This window comes from Malaclemys terrapin, chromosome 5, assembly GCF_027887155.1.
Source record: "Malaclemys terrapin pileata isolate rMalTer1 chromosome 5, rMalTer1.hap1, whole genome shotgun sequence".
Lineage (NCBI taxonomy): Eukaryota > Metazoa > Chordata > Testudines > Emydidae > Malaclemys > Malaclemys terrapin.
This window is the reverse complement of record NC_071509.1, coordinates 43439381-43458565: the sequence shown is the minus strand read 5'-3', so window position 1 is coordinate 43458565 and position 19185 is coordinate 43439381. Positions and strand designations below refer to the sequence as shown.

The 19185-nt window shown below is 43.7% G+C and overlaps 1 protein-coding gene across 6 annotated transcripts in view; it reads right to left on the bottom strand.

Moving 5' to 3' along the window:
• Positions 1-15462, bottom strand: part of TBC1D1 (TBC1 domain family member 1) — a 201327-nt gene extending 185865 nt beyond the window's left edge. For 3 of the 6 annotated variants that reach the window (XM_054029701.1, XM_054029705.1, XM_054029702.1), the window contains exons 1-2: positions 15115-15461; positions 276-778 (exon numbers count right to left, since the gene is read on the bottom strand). In XM_054029701.1, the coding sequence (XP_053885676.1) occupies positions 276-692 (417 nt within the window). In that variant the 5' untranslated portion in view covers positions 693-778; positions 15115-15461. Of the gene's footprint in view, positions 1-275; positions 779-15114 lie in introns of all 6 variants that reach the window. The other 3 variants (XM_054029706.1, XM_054029707.1, XM_054029703.1) reach the window with 2 other exon arrangements.
• Between the last annotated feature and the right edge of the window lie 3723 nt (positions 15463-19185).

The following is a 19185-nucleotide window of genomic DNA, read 5'->3' as shown; positions in this document are numbered from 1 at the left end:
CCTGCAAAGATTGACACGGGCCTAACTTCACATAGTAAAACTGAGAGTGTGTAAAGTTCAGCCCATGTGTTAAGTCTTTGCAAGACTGAGGTCTTACTTTGTAAAAAGAGTTTCAAGAACTCAGACTGCAATGAAAAGATCCAAAGATCAGAAAAGCTACCTCATTTTGAAATACACAGTATTAACTTCTCTTGTGCATTTACATCATGCCCTATAAATCAGCTTCTAATATCTCATGGAGCGAATCAAGCTCTGAGAATTGCTTTTTTACTTACTTTTGTTGGATCAGCAGCTCTGAATACATAACAGATACTTTGCTGATTTACTGCTCCATCCTTTATCAGACAAGCAAAGTAACTTGGATCGTGGCTATTGTGAATCAGTTTGAGGACATGCTGTGGCTTATACTCAAACAGGCTGGAACAAATCAAAGGATCCCACTGTTGGCTCTTTCCTGTGTCTGGTTCACATCGCAGGCTTACTGGTGAAACATAAAGCCGGATTTGGCTGGTGCTAGGTTCTTCCATGGAAGACTGCATACTGAGCCGCCGAATCTCTGCCACAATCCAAGGCAGCATTGGCATGGTGATTAGAGAATGCACTGGCAGAGAACCAACAAGCTGGAGACTAAAATCCACTGAGATATCAGTGGGTGCTTGAAGTTTTTTAACTTTGAATGATAGGGGCTCCATTTTATAATCATCAAGGAAGCCAGGAATAATCCACCAGTTTCAATTCCCAGGAATGAAGATTCCTTTCATTGCACAGTAGTGGAATTCTGAAAGGAAAGATATTTATACAGTTACAGTAACAGTCATTTAGAATTTTCTATTTAAAAATAATCACCAATAATGGAAATATTCCTAGGGAATTTCTACACTGCAGTGTAAACCCAGGGTTCAAACTCAGGTTCAAGCCTAATCCTCCTTCCAGCTACATACAAATCACGATAACCCAGAGCTTCGACCCCATGGTTTGAGGATTTGACCCTGAGTCAAGCTGGGACACAGTGTTCAAGCCCTTCTGCTCCGCAGTATGGGCACAACCCTACTAGAGCTCTGGGAGTCTGACAAAAGTATCCCCCCACAGTTCCACAGGCTTTCTTTGTCCTCTTGACAGTCAAGTTTGGTGAACAGTCAAATTTTCCCGCATTTCACCACAAACAAAGGGCTAGAGCAGCTGCATTTTGGGAGGGCTCTAGGAAGTCTGGGATCTAGATAGTTCAACTCAGGCCCGCATAATGCAGTGTAGATGCCGGAGCACCAGGTTGGGACTCAGGGTTCAACAATTCCAAATCTGGAGTTACAAATAGGTAGAAATGCTCAAGCCCTGTGTTAACAAACCCAGAGTCTGCTAACTCAAGTTCTACTAACCCTGGGCTTACATTGCAGTGTAACTATACACATAGATTCCAAGACCAGAAGGGACCATGTAGTCCCCTTATAATCATCTAGTCTAAACTTCTGTATATCCATAGGTCTTCGCTGAATTAATTCCTGCTTCAGATCCAATAGCTCTGGTTGAACTAGAACATATATATTAGAAAAACATCCAATCTTGATTTTTAAATTGCCATAGATGGAGAATCTACCACAATCCTAGTAAATTGTTCCTTGGATCTGTCACTATAAGGCATGTTTTCCAATCCTTTAGTCATTCTTGTGACTTTCCTTTGAGCCCTCTCGAATTTATCAACATCCTTCTTGAATTGTGGGCACCAGAACTGGACACAGTGTTCCAGCAGCAGTCACACCAGTGCCAAATACAGAGGCAATATCACCCCTCTCTACACTTCCTCAAGATTCCCATGTTTATACATCCAAGCATTGCATTAGCCCTTTTGGCCGCAGCTTTGCACTGGGAGCTCACATTCAGCATGATCCCAAAGTCTTTTTCAGTCATTGCTTCCCAGGATAGTCTCTCCAATCCTGTAATTCTGGTGTGCATTCTTTGTTCCTAAATGTATGACCTTACATTTGTCTATATTGAAATGCATATTATTTGCTTGTGCCCATCTTACCAAGTAACCCAGAGCACTCTATCAATGTCCTGCCCTCTTGATTATTTATCACTCTCACAATATTGGTTTTACTTGCAAACTTTATCAATGATGATTTTATGTTTTCTTCCAGATCGTTGGTAAAAATGCTAAATAGCATAGAGCCAAGAACCAATCCCAGCAGGACCTCACAAGAAAAACTACAGCTCAGTGATGATTCCCCCTTAAAATGACATTTTTACACTTTATCTCCAACCCCTCAGACAGAGACCAACACCTACAAGATCTTCACCAAGCATTCTCAAAACTACGATACCCACACAAGGAAATAAGGAAACAAATCAACAGAGCCAGAAGTGTACCCGGAAGCCTCCTATTACAAGATAAGCCCAAGAAAGAAACCAACAGAACTCCACTGGCCATCACCTACAGTCCTCAGTTTAAATCTCTCCAACGCATCGTCAGTGATCTACAACCCATCCTGGACAATGATCTCTCGCTTTCACAGACCTTGGGAGGCAGGCCAGTCGTCGCCCACAGACAACCCGCCAACCTTAAGCATATTCTCACCAGCAACCATGCACCACACCATAACAACTCTAATTCAGGAACCAATCCATGTAACAAACCTCAATGCCAACTCTGCCCACATATCTATACCAGCAACACCATCATAGGACCTAACTAGATCAGCTACTACATCACCGGTTCATTCACCTGCACATCCACCAATGTTATATATGCCATCATAAGCCAGCAATGCCCCTCTGCTATATACATTGGCCAAACTGGACAGTTACTACGTAAGAGGATAAATGGACACAAGTCAGATATTAGGAATGGCAATATACAAAAACCTGTTGGGGAAGACTTCAACCTCCCTGGCCACACAATAGCAGATGTAAAGGTAGCCATCTTACAGCAAAAAAACTTCAGGACGAGACTCCAAAGAGAAACTGCTGAGCTTCAGTTCATTTGCAAATTTGACACCATCAGATCAGGATTAAACAAAGACTGTGAATGGCTAGCCAACTACAGAAGCAGTTTCTCCTCCCTTGGTGTTCACACCTCAACTGCTAGCAGAGGACCTCACCCTCCCTGATTGAACTAACCTTGTTATCTCCATACTGATTCTTGCCTGCATATTTATTCCTGCCTCTGGAAACTTCCATTACATGCGTCTGACGAAGTGGGCATTCACCCACGAAAGCTTATGCTCCAATACATCTGTTAGTCTTAAAGGTGCCACAGGACCCTCTGTTGCTTTTTACAGATCCAGACTAACACGGCTACCCCTCTGATTTTTAGACTTATCAGCTAGCCAGTTTTTAATCCATTTAATGTGTGCTGTGATAATTTTGTATCCTTCTAATTTCTAAATCCAAGTGCTATGTGGTATCAACTCAAATACTTCACAGAAATCTAACTATGTAACAAACAACACTATTACCTTTTTCAATCAAACTTACAACCTCATCAAAAAATTATATCAGGTTAGTTTGACAAGATCCATTTTCGATAAAACCATGTTATTTATATAATCCTCCTTTAATTATTATTTAATCTAGAGAACATAAGAACAGCCATACTGGGTCAAACCAATGGTCCATCTAGCCCAGTATCCTGTCTTCTAACAAGGGCCAGTGCCAGACACTTTAAAGGGAATGAACAGAAAGAGGCAATTTTTGAGTGGTCCACCCTCTGTCATCTACTCCCAGTTTCTGGAAGTCAGTGGCTAGGAACTCCCAGAGCATGAGGTTGCATCCCTGACTATCTGGCTAATAACCATTGATGGACCAATCCTCCATGAACTTATCTAATTCTTTTTTGAACAGTTATACTTTTGGCCTTCACAACGTCCTCCAGCAACAAGCTCTACAAATGGACTGTGTTGTGTGAAGTACTTTATGTTTATTTTAAACTTGCTGCCTATGAATTTCATTGGTGACCCCTGGTTCTCGTGTTATGTGATACAGTAAATAACACCTGCCTATTCACTTTCTTCATACCATTCATTTTATAGACCTCTGTCATATCACCCCTAGTCATCTATGTTCTAAACTAAACAGTCCCAGACTTTTTAATCTCTCCTCATATGAAAGCTGTTCCATACCCCTATTCAATTCTGCAGCCCTTCTGTGTATCTTTTCCAATTCTAATATCACTTTTTTGAGATGGGGTGACCAGAACTGCACACAGTATAGCAAGTGTGGGTGTACCATGAATATATAGTGGCTCTATGATATTTATCCCTTTCCTAATCTTTCCTGACATTATCTTTTTTGATTGCCATATTGAACAGATGTTTTCAAAGAACTAGCCATGCTGACTCCAAGATCTCTTTCTTGAATGATAACAGGAAATTTAGACCCATCATTGTGAATGTACAGTTGGGATTATGTTTTTCCAGTGTGCATTACTTTACATTTATTAACACTGAATTTCATCTGTCATGTTGTTGCCCGATTACTCAATTTTGTGAAATCCCTTTGTAACTCTTCAGTGTCAGCTTTGGACTTTAACTATCTTGAGTAATTTAGTATCATTTGCAAAATTTGCTACCTCACTATTTACCCCATTTTCCAGATCATTTATGAACATGTTGAATAGTACCGGTACCAGCACAGATCCTTAGTGGATGCTGCCAATTATCTCTCTCCACTGTGAAAACTGACCACTTACTCCTACCCTTTGTTTCCTATCTTTTTGTCAGTTACTGATCTATGAAAGGACCTTCTCTCTTATGCCAGGACTGCTTACTTTGCTTCAGAGCTTTTGGTGTGGGCCCTTGTCAAAGGCTTTCTGAAAGTCCCTGTACACTATATTGACTGGATCACCCTTGTCTACATGCTTGTTGATACCCTCAAATAATTCTAGTAGGTTGGTGAGGCATGATTTCTCTTTACAAAAGCCATATTGACTCTTCTCCAACACATCGTGTTTATCTGCATGTTTAGTAATTCCGTCCTTTGCTATAGTTTCAACCAGTTTGCCTGGTATTGAACTTAAGTTTACTGGCCTGTAATTGCCAGAATTGCCTCTGGATCCTTTTATTTAAAAAAAAAAAAAAAAAAAAAACCAGCCGTACATTAGTGATATTCCAGTCATCTGGTACAGAGGCTGATTTCTGCAGTAGGTTACATACCACAGTAATTCGTGATAAAAATTGATTACTGATTACCATTAGTATTTCTGCATATCTGAGTTCCTTCAGAACTCTTAGATGAATACCATCCATAAATGGTGACTTATTACTATTTAAGTTAGCAATTTGTTCCAAAACCTCCTCTACTGACTCCTAAGTTTAGGACAGTTACTCAAATTTGTCAGCTAAAAAGAATGGCTCAGGTTTGGGACTCTCCTTCACATCCTCTACAGTGAAGACTTATCTAGTCCTCTATCAGTCATTTCCCTTTTTTTTCTTTTGCGCCAAGGCTAATGTCAGGCTGACAGGCCTATAATCACCCAGGTTATCCCATTTTTAAATATTGACACAACATTAGCTTAGTTCCAGTCTTCTGGAACTTCCCCAGTGTTCCAGGACTTATTGAAAAGAAATGTTAATGATCCAGATAGAAACTTGACCAGCTTTTTTAAAACTCTTTATTATGAATTTTCTTTTTCAAGAGACAGCTATAATACTGTTAACAATCATCTTTATTGTAAGTTTATTTTAGCAAATCTATTATACTAAATCATGTACTTCTTTATTATAGCTATGGTAAATTTATTTGTCTTTCTTCATTTATAGAGTTGGCCAAAACAATGGGGGGGGGGGAATTAGACTAATTTTTCATGAAAATTTTTGCATTTTACCCATCAAAAAATTTGAAAAGTTTCTATCACCTGTGTGAGTAGTTGCAATGATTAGATGCATTTTTCAAGGGATTTTGGGGGAGTGGGGCAGGAATATAATACTATTAGAAATATTACATTGTATGTAAAACACATTTTCAAAATGAAAAAAAACCGACCACTTTACCAAAAACAACAAAAGGGAAAACATGGTTGTGTAACTAGTTTGCAGGGAGAAAAAACACAAGATTTAAAGATGGATACAGGTGCTGGGCCTTTTTATAGCCTTCTCTTCTGGAACTTTTGGATCCAACTGTGGATGAATGCCCTTTTTGGCTTTATTATTAATGATTCCACGGCTGGTGAGCTTAGCAAGAGAATCCTACAGTGTAGGCCTGCAAAGACAGTCCATGAGCCAGAACTCTGAATCTGCTAACAATCTTAGGGTTACCATACTTAAATTAAAAAAAAGGAGGACCCTCCACGGGGTCCTGGCCCCACCATTTCCCACCGCCGTGGCCGGAGGCTCTGCTCCTCCCCCGACTCTTCGGCCTGTTTAAGAGCCGGGCTGCCCGAGCGCTACCGGCTTCGGGCAGCCCCCATGCCTCCGGAGCCAGGGAGGGGAAGTGCCCGGCCGGCGGCTGGGGTCTGAAGGCAAGGGGGCTGCCTGAAGCCCATAGTGCTTGGGCAGCTCGGCTCTTAAACAGAGCCGAAGAGTCAGGGGAGGAGCAGAGCCGCGGCGGGAGGGGAAGTGCCTGGCCAGCATTTTCCCCGGACATGTTCGGCTTTTTGGCAATTCCCCCCGGACGGGAGTTTGAGTGCCGAAAAGCCAGACATGTCTGGGAAAAAACGGACGTATGGTAACCCTAAACAATCTAGATCCATGAAGCATTTAAGGAGGCCCCTAACAGATGTAAATACTATAAGAAATACATATTTGTAGGCCTCATTTCAATTATATTAATCATCTTCCATGTACAGCTCTTGTTTCATATACAGAAAGCAAGGGAAACAGTCCAGAAATCTCTTCATTTATAAACACAGTCACAGAAGTTGACCTCAGTTTAACAAAGCACTTCTATATTTGTCTAACCAACAAAATGCTCTGTAACATTATTACTGCTGTGCTCTTGCAAAGGCTTCTGTCAGGGATGCAAACGCCCAATAGGGAAATGAAGTTCTCTCTTCCCTGTTTGAGACGCAATTGTGAAACTTTTTGTTAACAGTGAAAATGGAAGACAATTCAGCAACTCTCCAGGAGGTTTTGATTCGTTCAGGGCTCAGCAGGCACACAGCGCAAAGACCATGAAAATCGAGCTCACTGATTATAACTTTGTTGTTACTTAAGGACGAGTATAATGGTCTCAGCATAACAAGGCTAAGTAAAGTCTGTTCTCAGTTGAAATCAATATGGTTAACATGTGCAGCAGGACTGAATTTGAGCCATTATCTTCACATAACAATAAATCAAAACTTTGCTTTCCGTTTTCAATTTTTTTGGGTAAACGTAGTGATCCTTTTCTGCTCAGGAAAGCAAGAGGCAGACACCACTTCCTAGAACCAGGCACAGTGATAGGCAGGTGCTATGCAAACTTCTTTACAAAAAAGTCTTTTACCCTGACCTGCAACTGTAAATGTGGGTCTCATGAGCACAAACTGATCACAAATTATGACCAATTGAGGACTATCTTTGTGTCATGCACTAAAACCAGCAAACTCATTTAATCTGTGACTCTAACTATGAACTCAGGGCTCTGTATGTGATACCACGCTCCATCCATATTCTCCTTCTCTGTGCGGAGGCTAAAATACAGAATAATCACATATAAATGAATAGCACTGCTGCTTCTAATCACAAATATCAAACAACAGCTAATCTCTTTATCTTAGGTACTTGTATGGCTCCCACTGCCACAGTATCTGAGAACCTCACATCTTTAGTGTATTTTTCCCCCTCACACCAGTCCCGTGAGGGAGGGAAGTGTTGTTATCCCATTTAACTGATGGAAAACTGCAGCAAAGAGAGACTAAGGGCTTGTCTACGCTACTGCTTAAGTTGATATAACTTACTGTAAACAAGTTACATTGACTCTAAACTCTGCCTCCATCTCCCACCAACATAGCTTCCACCATATTGAGGGAGGGGGAATAAATGTGTCGATGGGAAAGTGCTCTCCCATCGATATAGCGCATCATCAGAAGTGCTATATCAGTGCCATTGCATCCATGCAGCAGCACTGATGTAGTGCGGTAGTGAAGACAAGCCCAGAGTGACTTGGCCAAGGTCATAAGAAAGCTGTGGCAGAGCAGGAACTTGAATCAAGGTCTCCACACTCCCAGGTTAGCACCCTAACAACTGGACTATCCTTCTTCTCTATTTATGGCATTAGCTCAGGGGTGGGCAAACTAAAGCCCGTGGGCTGCATCCAGCCCACGAGCTGCACCAGCAGCTCGGCCCCGCTCCAGCGCTCCGGCTGGGGTGCTGGGTTGGGGGCCAGGCCACACGGCTCGGCCCCACTCCAGCGCTCCAGCCAAGGCGCTGGCTCAGGGCTAGACCACCATTTTGTAGTTGTGCATTTTATTTTTCCTTCCTATGTCAAGTACTATGCATTTGTATTTATTGAATTTCATCTCGTTGAATTCATGCCAATTTGTCAAGGTTGTTTTGAATTCTAATCCTGTCCTTCAAAGTGCTTGCAACTCCTCCCATCTTGGTGTCATCTGCAAATTTTATAAACATACTCTTCACGCCATTATCCAAGTCATTAATGAAAACATTGAATAGCTCCAGACCCACAGCTGACACCTGTAGGCCCCCACTAGATATGCCCTCCCAGTTGACAATGAACCATTGATAACTCTTCTGAATATGGTCTTTCAATTAGTTGTGCACCCACCTTATAGTAAGTTCATCTAGACCACGTTTCCCAGTTTCCTTGAAAAAAGGATTTTTTAAAAATTTTAATCAAACATTTTCATGAAAATTTTCCAATTTAAAAAAGGTCATTTTTGATTTAAAAAAAAAGTTGTGTTCATAAAATTGTGCCCCGCTCCAATCACAACCTCCAGTTCTCTTTTATTCCAGCATTAGAAAATGTTGCATCCCTAACTAGATATCTCTAACATTACAGCAGAGAGTAACATATTATTTTCAATGCTAAATCTAAGGATTTAACTATATAAAACAGCTCACTGTTTAGTCATACTTCAATAAGTACTGAACCGCTGGAGTGTATTTAATATAAACTCAGAGATTCTTGACATCAACTTGCTTTTTTAAAAAATAAATACTTGAATCACTTTCCATGTCTACACCAATACTATTTTCAAATGGACCTTCTTTAAAAAAAAACAAAACAAAACAAAAAAAAAACCACACCAAAACCTAACTTTTTGGAACTAAAATTATGAACAGTAATAGAAAAATCAGATTCTAAGGGTTCAATTTTAGTAGTGCCCAAGTAGTAAAGGAACATAATTTCAATCCTTAAAACATGCATCTCATTAATCTCACTAGCCTCACAATCTCCCTGTAGTCAGCCTCCTCTTCCCTTCCTCATATGAATTCTTTCTGTGTCACTTCCTTCTGTTGTTCTTAAGGACAGATTCTACCCTAAATTACATGTGGTGTTTAGATGCTGCATGTGATTATTGGAACTGGGAGCACTGGCTGTTAGGAGTCTGAAAGGACAGGAAACAGGAGGGGTGGGGAGGAGTTCAGGAGGCTGGGAGAGAGTTACAGAGTGTGCAGCTACAGCTTGGAAAAGAGACTTCCACTGTAAATAAAGTTCTGTTGAAGTTGTTAATACTTTGCTTGGTGGATACAATATTACAGCAGTTTAATGCCACTGAATTCAATGGGGTCAATTTAATGTAAACTAAGGGCTAAATTCTGCTTTAGGAACTGATCCTGCCAACACGTATGTACATGCTTAACTTTCAGAGTAGCAGCCGTGTTAGTCTGTATCCGCAAAAAGAACAGCAGTACTTGTGGCACCTTAGAGACTAACAAATTTATTAGAGCATAAGCTTTCGTGGACTACAGCCCACTTCTTCGGATGCATCTGTTCTTTATGCTTAACTTTAGGTCTATGGGTAGTCCTATTAACTTGAATGGGACTAGTCACAAGCATAAAGTTAAGCATATGTGTCACAGTTACAAAGTGAGCTATGCTTTCATCCTCTAATAGTCCCTCTTGAGTGCCCTCTCAGGGAACATGTGCTTTCTTCAACCCCCTCAAGGTGGAACTACACAGATCTACACCTCTTTCAACGGTTGTGGTGAGTGCTCCATCATTAACAATTTTTAAATCAAGATTGAATATTTTTCTAAAACATCTACTCTAGGAATTATTTGGGGAAGTTGTGTGTGTGTGTGTGTGTGTGTGTGTTATACAGGAGACCAGACTAGATGATCACAATAGTCCCGCCCAGCCTTGGAATCTAGACTGGATCTTTAGGCTGCAGCCCCCTATTTACCAACTCTGTTAACTCGACAGACCCAATGGTATTTGTATGACCTTTTCCTCTGCAGTCTGAGACAGTGGCTGAATAAAGTGACCCAAAAACAACTTCAAAATAAAGCACTATTTATTGATTCACCCAAAAGGTACACACTATGCAGAGCAAAGGGATAAAACAAAGGCCTATACACATGTTTTCCCTTACCTAAATCTTAATCTTTCCTTACAGGCTTCAAGTTACCAACATCATTGGGTTGAGACAAGCAGACTGTTCTGCTGCCACGTGCTTTCTGGATCTCCTTGCACCCAGTCAGCACTCACTCACACTCCTTGGGCAGCTCCCAGCAACTCATTCAGCCTCACTCCAATTCCTGCCTCGGCCAGCAACATTTAAGGCTTTAATATCTCCTTTGAGTCTAGACTCAGATCTGGAAAGAGCAAACCTTACCAGCCTGGTAGCGGCATTCTCCAATTAACCAGACAGATCTGCACACCACAGATTACCCTTATTGTAAGGGGAGTCCCTGAGAATGGATGGCCAGCGTAATGGACCTATGTCACACTTCATCACAGTCTCTGCTGCAGGACCATGCTAGGAGAACATCCTGGGGAAAGAAGGAAATGTGAAGGGATGAAAGATGTAGCTGGAAATCTCTGTGCTTCAGCCATTCTGGGCTGCCAGACAGTCCCTTGGAAATCACAGCAGCAAAGGCGTAAATCAGAGCAGCCAGTGTCAATACACTAGCTTATGCCCAGGGTCAAACGGGATCCTAGCAGCCCAAGAGTCCAGGAGGGGCAACAGCAGTGCCCCACTCCCTCTCCCTGGGCTGCATCTACAACAAGTTTAGCCCAGAATTGGGGCCCAAAATCTTTGACTCTTATGGCTGCAAAAATAACATTCTGAATATGCAGGGCTGGACCTGCAGACAAGTAATTAAACTGAGAAGAACAGAAACTACACTTGATCATAGCTCAGTTAAATGCCACACACCACAGCTCCTGGCTACAGAGGAAGACAGACCTCACAGAAGAATTAGCATGACTTGGCAGTGTAGCGGGGCAGTATAAGGAAGTGGTCAGGACTCCACCACTACATAAATCCAGAGGCCTACCTCCCCAGATAGCGGATGAACAAAGGCCCCAGCTGTCACCTCAGCCCATGGAGATTAGTTGCAGAACAGCAATGCAACCACTCCACACCAGACTACTGAGTTGGAGAAAGGATTCCTTTTTACCTTGTATCCTCTTAGCTACCCTGAGAGAGGCACAGTTGGTCTTAAGAGGCAAAAATTTACCCCATTTGTCTCTACAAAGCGTTGGCTGTGAAGCCTAATGACAATTCAAACATCAACATTGTAAAATACTTCACTGCTGATCATTTTAGCAGAAACATCAAGCTACTCTGGGATTCCAGGTAGAGTTTTTGCCTGTGGGCAGACTAGAGTGACTAGGCAGCAAGTGTGAAAAATCGGGACAGGGGGTGGGGGGCTAATAAGAGCCTATATGAGAAAAAGACCCAAAAATCAGGACTGTCCCTATAAAAATCGGGACATCTGGTCACCCTAGGGCAGAATTCTGGAATGTGGACAACAGTTAAGTAGCACCACTTTGCCTCTCAATCTGACTGCCGAGATACAGGTTGTCTGCACCCATCCTGATAGATTCATTTAAAACACATCAGCCTTACAGCACATAAGTATAAACGACAAGACTATGCTTGAGATATGTGAATGACAGGTGGCGGGAAGTGTCACTTTATTAAGTAAAAGTTTTCACCCTTTTGGTAAAGATTACACACTCAATTCTCCCCTATCCTCTATTGCGTCACATAAAAACTAATAGATTGTTCTCTGGGGCAGGTGGTTATAAATTGATAATTGCTATCCTTTTGTTTTCAGCTTCATTTTAGGTTTTTAATCCGTTCCATTGTTATAGAATTCAAATAAGTACACAGAACTGCTTAGATCATATCACGTAAGCACTACTATTGTATCTGTGTCGGTCCCACGAAGCATCCTATGACATAGGATAGTGTTTTTAATTTTCAAATAGTTTTAATTTGATCAGCTACACAAGGAAAAAAAAAAAAAAAAACCCACAACAACAGACATCTTAAGGGTGCTTTTACACAATATATCCTGCCTCTGCACTAACCAGTACTCCGCAGACTCACAGAAATTTATTATCTATTCCTTCACTTCTGCTACAACCCTAATTAGTATATACGCATAATGTCACGGCCAATTCCAGAAATCAATGCTTCTCATAAAATTCCCAAGTAACTTCTCAGCTACCATGTACTTTCATAAAATCCTGACTCTTCAAGGAGTCTTTCCATGGACTTCAGTGGGCTTTGGACCAGGCCACACATTTCGCTCTGTTTTCAAACCTGGGTAAGTCCTTTGCCTTGATAATAAACATACCTAAAGTAATTACTGTCAGAGCTATTTTAACTAGCACTTTGTTCTATGGCCTCAGATGAATTAAATACAGTTAAATAGAGTGTAAAGAAAAAATTAAGCTTATTTTCAGGAAAGTGGCAAGAGACTCTTGATTATGCTATGAATTACAAAATGAATGGTGTAACAAACAAATCTGGAAACCATCAGCAAATTAAGAAAAATGTTTACTGTTCCTGCTCTTGACATCTGTTGCTATGTGCTATTGCTGACAATAGAAATTAATACTCTGCTGCCTGACATTTTGGGTATTGAAGCTTCTGAAACAGTTTAATATCATCTAAACTAAAAAAATTAATAGATGCATTAACAATCAGCACCCAAAAGTCAGAAAAAACCTGCTGTTTGCAAAGGATATAGACACAAGCCAGCTTGCTAGACAAGTTATAATGTTGAAGCATGAAAAAAGTATGCAGCTGCCAATCATGTTATACCCTCAACTTCATTTCACTTTATCTATTCAAAGATATGAATGTCACAAAAATGTACACCTAGAGGCACCAATTTTTCATTTGACTAAATTCTATGAATTCATGTGAAGAAGCCACATCATGGAATGCATCCATTTCCCTTTTGACTTGTCATTTTTCCTCCTCTCATAGTACTTCAGCCAATAGTATTTTTGTACAGTGCTTACAGAAAGTTTCATAGTTTGACCATTTTATATTACTTATAAAGTAGCTCATGAGCATTCTTATACCTTTATTACCATTGTCCACAGCTGAGAGCCATTTGTGCTTTAATACATGGCAAGAGTACATTTTATTCACTGTGTACAGTAATGTTCCACTCAATCTCTGGATTTAACTGGGGTCACAAATCCCTCCATCTGTACTGCAGCGGTTTTCTACTGTAGAGCTGCAATATTAGCTTCTTTTCTAAATAAAATGCAAGACACAAGGTCTCAATCTTTTAGAACTGCACTAAAAATAGTTACACATACGTCATAACTCTCCTGCACACCCTTCTTTTAAATGAATGTTAACATTAAAGGGATTGTCGTCCTATTAACTGTGTTTATGGGATCTACATTTGCATTCTGAGATCCCTGGACTACCAGAGGCTGGCTTCACCCTTATGAGAAGAGCACTGTGTTGCTCTCAAAAGATCACTCTTGTTCTTTCTGACATATGGAGCAATGTTGACAGGTTCTGGAGGGAATTAAGTCTTGTGCTCCTGAGCTGAAGGAAGGATTGTAGAGATAATGATATGGACCCTTTTAGGGAAGATTAAAGAGAAAGAAATTGTGGACTCTTGAGGTGCTCAGACTCCATAACATAAACTCTACACAAAAATTAAGCAAACTTTTTTAAAATGGCAAGGTTGGTTTAGTTTATACTAACAACCACCAGAATATTCTGGTTGCACCCACAGCAGGCAATGAAGTATCCATTTTCCAGCACTGGTGCAGCTTTATCTTGCCAGTGACAGTATATTGGGCTCAGGTGTTTTGACCACTCTGCAATGAAAAAAAATCACACATTGGTACAAATGCCTGCTTACACTGTTAGCTCTTGTACAGTTTCAGTCTTTCTAGGAAATGGATACTAAACTGTCTGGTGTGTAAAAACCCCAGAACAAAGGCAGTATGTAAGATTACCCTGAACTCATTCTGTTGTGCTTCAGTGCTGTAAATAATATGATCCTCTATCAAACGATTTCAAAACAGAAGGTGCTCTTACATAAACAACATAGAGGTTCAGGGTGTTCAGAGCAGAGAGGGCATCTCTATCTCCCTGCTTGCCTCAATTTAAACCAGACACTAAAGTCATTTTGGCAGAGCTTTTGAGCCTCAATGAACACGGATCTAATCTGAGGACTTAATCCACACCACCATCAGCCCAAACAAGGGGGAAGTGGAACAGGCAGATGTCACCAGAACGGCTAAACATCATTTCATTTTGGCATTTCCATAAAGTCGTTTCAATTATTTTACTTCACACAAACTATAAAATTGCCCCAGATTTTAAAATATTCAAAACTTTCGTACTTACCATGCTGGGGGCGAGGGCAGGTGTATTACAACGGACAGGGTGCACTGAACAATTTATACCCACACCTCCCTATTAAACCCTGCCACCCAACCACCCCATCCCACTCTCGGTAGCACTGCCCCGAAGTTCGGGGTCTATCTCGGCCCGTCTCAAGTCGATCCACAGGAAGGGTTGCAAACGCTCAAACGACTTATCTAAGTTAGCAGGATGTGCTGGCGCGCAAGGAAGCGCCGCTCTGCGAGCGCTAGAGAAGGAGTCCGACCCCACACGGTATTTAGGGCGCGGAAGGGAAGAACCCAGAGCTGAGCGGGCTGGGGACAGCGGCCATGCAGCCCCAGGGTAGGGGAGGAGGTGGCGGCTGCTGTATGTTGCCTCGAGCGCAGCAAGCAGCGCGCTGGATGTACCTGCTGGTGCCTGAGCCCCGTGCCGGTCTCTGGGGGCGCCGGAGGGCCCCGCCGTGGCTGCTCACTGCGGCCGCCCGCCTGCTGCTCTCTTCCCCAGAGGAGGCTGCCCCGGCTGGGGAGGGGGAGTTGCGACACGCGCTGCTCCTGGGGCCCGAGAGAGGGGCCCCCTCCTGCCTGCGGGGCGCAGCTGCAGGTCGGCGCGGTGCATGAGGGGCCGGCGCTCGGGGGGCGCCTCCTCTTCCCCCCCGCGTGTGTGACTCTGTGCCGGGGGCGGGAGGCGCCGCTCGGAGAAGCCGTCACGTACCGAACGATCCGAAAGCAACAGGAGCCCGCCTCGGGGCACTGGGACCAAGTGCAAACCTGGTGCAGCAGGGACAGCCCTGGGCTGCCGGTCACATGCGAGCAACAGCTGCACTGCAGGGAGATCTGCTGGGTGCAAGCCGCTTCCTGGCTCCCGGCCTGGTTGTCTGTGCTGGGGTGGACGGGGTGTGCGACAGACAAACCCCAACTCGTCCTTTCCTCCATGGACCTTCTGTGCCGGAGCTGCCTAGGCATCGCCTAGCCCTCCTGAGGGGTGACCAGCCCCAGCGTTGCCCAGCAGGGGAGAGGCTCATTCACTGGATTCACTTTAGGCAGAGCTGGGGGGGAAAACAAGAGGAAACAATTTCAGGGAGGAAGGGAATATTGAAATTTGACGTTTTCATTTTGCAGGGCTCAAAACAGACCAATTTTTGAATCCTCCCACCGCCGAAATTTATTTTAAAAAATATGAACAAAACAAAGAAAATGTGTTTAAATGGTTATCAGAACTTTTTGATTTCCCCCAGCCAGGTTTTTGGTAAACAAAAAATTTCTACAGCAGTTGCAGCACTATGAATATTGAGAAATAGTATCACACAGAACAATTTGGGGGGAGGGGGAATTACAGATTTTTGTGAAAAAAAAGTTAAATAAAAGGCCATTAAAAAAAATATTTTCAACCAAAAATGTTAACCAGCTCTAGTTCCAACATTAGCAATTCCTTTGGTCCAGTTTGTTGGTTTGGGCCCATCTCTAATTATAAGGTAAGTCCTTAAAAGTACCACATTGTTCTCTGAAATAAAGTTACTGCTGTCATTCCATTTCTCCAGTGCAGCTATCCACGTGACATAAATCACTGCCACAGTTGGCACCGTTTGATTTCCTCCTTACCAGAAAGGCTAAGGTGTGAATGGGCCTGGAGAATGAAATCAACTCAGGATTGAATAAGGACTGGCTGAGCCATTACAAACATTGAATCTATCTCCCCATGTAAGTATTCTCACACTTACTATCTTGATTATCACTTCAAAAGTTTTTTTCTCTTACTTAATTGGCCTCTCAGAGTTGGTAAGACAACTCCCACCTGTTCATGCTCTCTGTGTGTGTGTGTGTATATATGTTTCACGCTATATGCATCCGAAGAAGTGGGCTGTAGTCCACGAAAGCTTATGCTCTAATAAATTTGTTAGTCTCTAAGGTGCCACAAGTACTCCTGTTCTTTTTGCGGATACAGACTAACACGGCTGCTACTCTGAAACCTATCCTTTCAATCGCCAAGGTGCTCCTTTCACCCTAGGCTCCAATTCTGAAAAATACTTTGGCCTTGTCTACACTGACAAGTTTCTATACTGTAACTCCTGTGGTGTACACAGTGCTAAGCCACTTAGTGTGCAGAAACTGTGCAGTTGCAGCGCTGTAAAAATAACACCCTGAGAAGAGGTGTACAGCTTTCTGCGCCAGGGCTACAGCGCCACTGGGCCGTGTAGACACCTTGATGGATTACAGCACTGCAGTTGGCCTCCGGGAGGTGTCCCACAATGCCTGTTCTTACCTCTCTGGTCATCTGTTTCAACTCTTCTACCCTGCCCTCAGGTGACCAACCATGAGCCCCACCCCTTAAATTCCTTGGGAATTTTGAAAGTCCCCTTCCTATTTGCTTGGTGATGCGTCCAGTGGTCTCAGCACAGATTTCCAGGTGACGATGCCTGCTCCATGCACCAGGCAATCCCCCACTTGGAACAATGCTGAGCTATTGGACCTGATCAGCATTTGGGGAGAGGAGGCTGTCCAGTCCCAGCTGCGCTACAGCCGTAGGAATTATGATACTTACGGACAGATTTCACAATGCATGACAGAAAGGGACCATGACCGGGACACCCTGCAGTGCAGGATCAAAGTGAAGGAGCTGCAGAACACCTACCACAAGGTGCGGGAGGAAAACCACCACTCCAGTGCTGCACCCATGAGCTGCCGGTTCTACAAAGAGCTGGATGCGATACTCGGTGGCGACCTCACCTCCACTGCAAAGGCCAGTCAAGAGTGGACCAAGCCAGGAGGAAGAAATCTTGGAGGGGGACCCAAAGGCAGAGGACTCTGAAGTCAGAGATGCATGCAGCCAGGAGCTCTTCTCTACCCCAGAGGAGACTAGCCAGTCACAGCTGTCGGAGCTTGGCGAAGCGCAAAGAGGAGAGGACGACTCTGGTAAGTGGCTTTGATTTTGGGAATCGCTGAAGCGAGTTGTTGGGGGCAGGAGGATTGCAGAAAGCAGGCTTGTGTCTGTATAATGCATGTACCACCACATGCCTAGTCTGAATGGTGGAATGGGGTATGGACTCCCTCACTTCACAGGAATCTGCCTCAGAGATCTCCACAAAACTCTCCTGGAGATAATGGGTAATTATTATCTTTTGGCAGAGCTGCTTTGTTCCTTGCCCATTAAGGGTAACTTTCCTGTGCCACTCTGCCATCACTGGGTGGGAGGAGACCATTGCTGCACCCAGATGAGCCACATAAGGGCCAGGGCAGAAGCTGCCTACTTGGCAAAGACCCTCCCTCGATTCCCTGCTGTAGAAGAGCAGACTTACCCCTGCGGCACCTCCTGCTGGTCTCTTCTGGGAATTTGCTCTTCCAGGATCCTGGAGCACCTTCTGCAGGCCAGTGATCCGCCTGTCCTCTGGCCCCTGTGTCCCTCCCTGGACCCCAGTGCCCTTGTACCTGGGGTGCTGCCCCCTAGCAGTAACCCCTCAGTCTCAGGGTCTCCCCTCCTCAGGGAACCCCCACCCAATATCCCCACCTTGCCTCAGTGTATGGCTACAGCCAGTCATCATCTAGCCCCACGCCCTGGGGCAGACTGCAGCATCAGCCTACTCATCACTGGCAAGGTTGGGTTTGGACCTGCTGCCTTGGCCTACCCCTGGGCTGCCCTCTGCAACCCCCAGTACTCCTTGGCCTTCTGCTAGGCCACAGTCTGGGGCTTTCTAGGCTGGAGCTCCTCAGCCTTTCCCTAGCCCTGCTCCACTCAGGTACTCTGTCTCTAGCTCCCTACAACCAGGCCTATCTTCCTCTACAGCTAGAGACTGTTGAGCTCCCAGCCTCTTATATAGTGCCAGCTGAGGCCTGATTGGGGCAAGGCCCAGCTGCGGCTGCTTCCCTAATCAGCCCAGCTTTTAGAGCTGAAGCCCTGTCCAGGGCTGCTTTTACCCTTCAGGGCAGGAGCAGGTGACCACCTCGCTATACCTGCTCACCCTCAGCAGCGAGATATCTTCCATAATGAACACAGCCTGTGGAAAATGTGGGGACAGTAATGATTATAAGGTCCCTCCCTACAGGGCTGGCTATCCCCAAGAGCCACGTGCCCAGTGTACAGTATGGTCCTGGAACACTGATTTCCCCTGCAGTTAATCACCACTTTGGGGGCCTTATGGCTCATGTGCACTTGCCTGGAGTTAGCCAGTTAGTGACAGGTATGTGAACAGTGGCTGTGTTTTAAATCACTGAATCAGTGGTTTGTGTGTTGCAAACAATACTGCTTCTGTAAAATGTTGCATTTTAGCTTCACAGATATGACCTTGGGAGCCCAGCCTCCCTCTTTGTTATCGCTGTCTGAATGGCTGCGCAGAATTAGAAAGCAGCCACAAAGAATTAAAGCATTAAGGAGTAGGCAAGGTCTCCCAGGATCACAATGGGCATTTTGACTTCCCCTATGGTGATCTTCTGGTCCGGGAAAAAAGTCCTTCCTTGCAGCTTCCTGAACGGGCCAGTGTTCCGAAA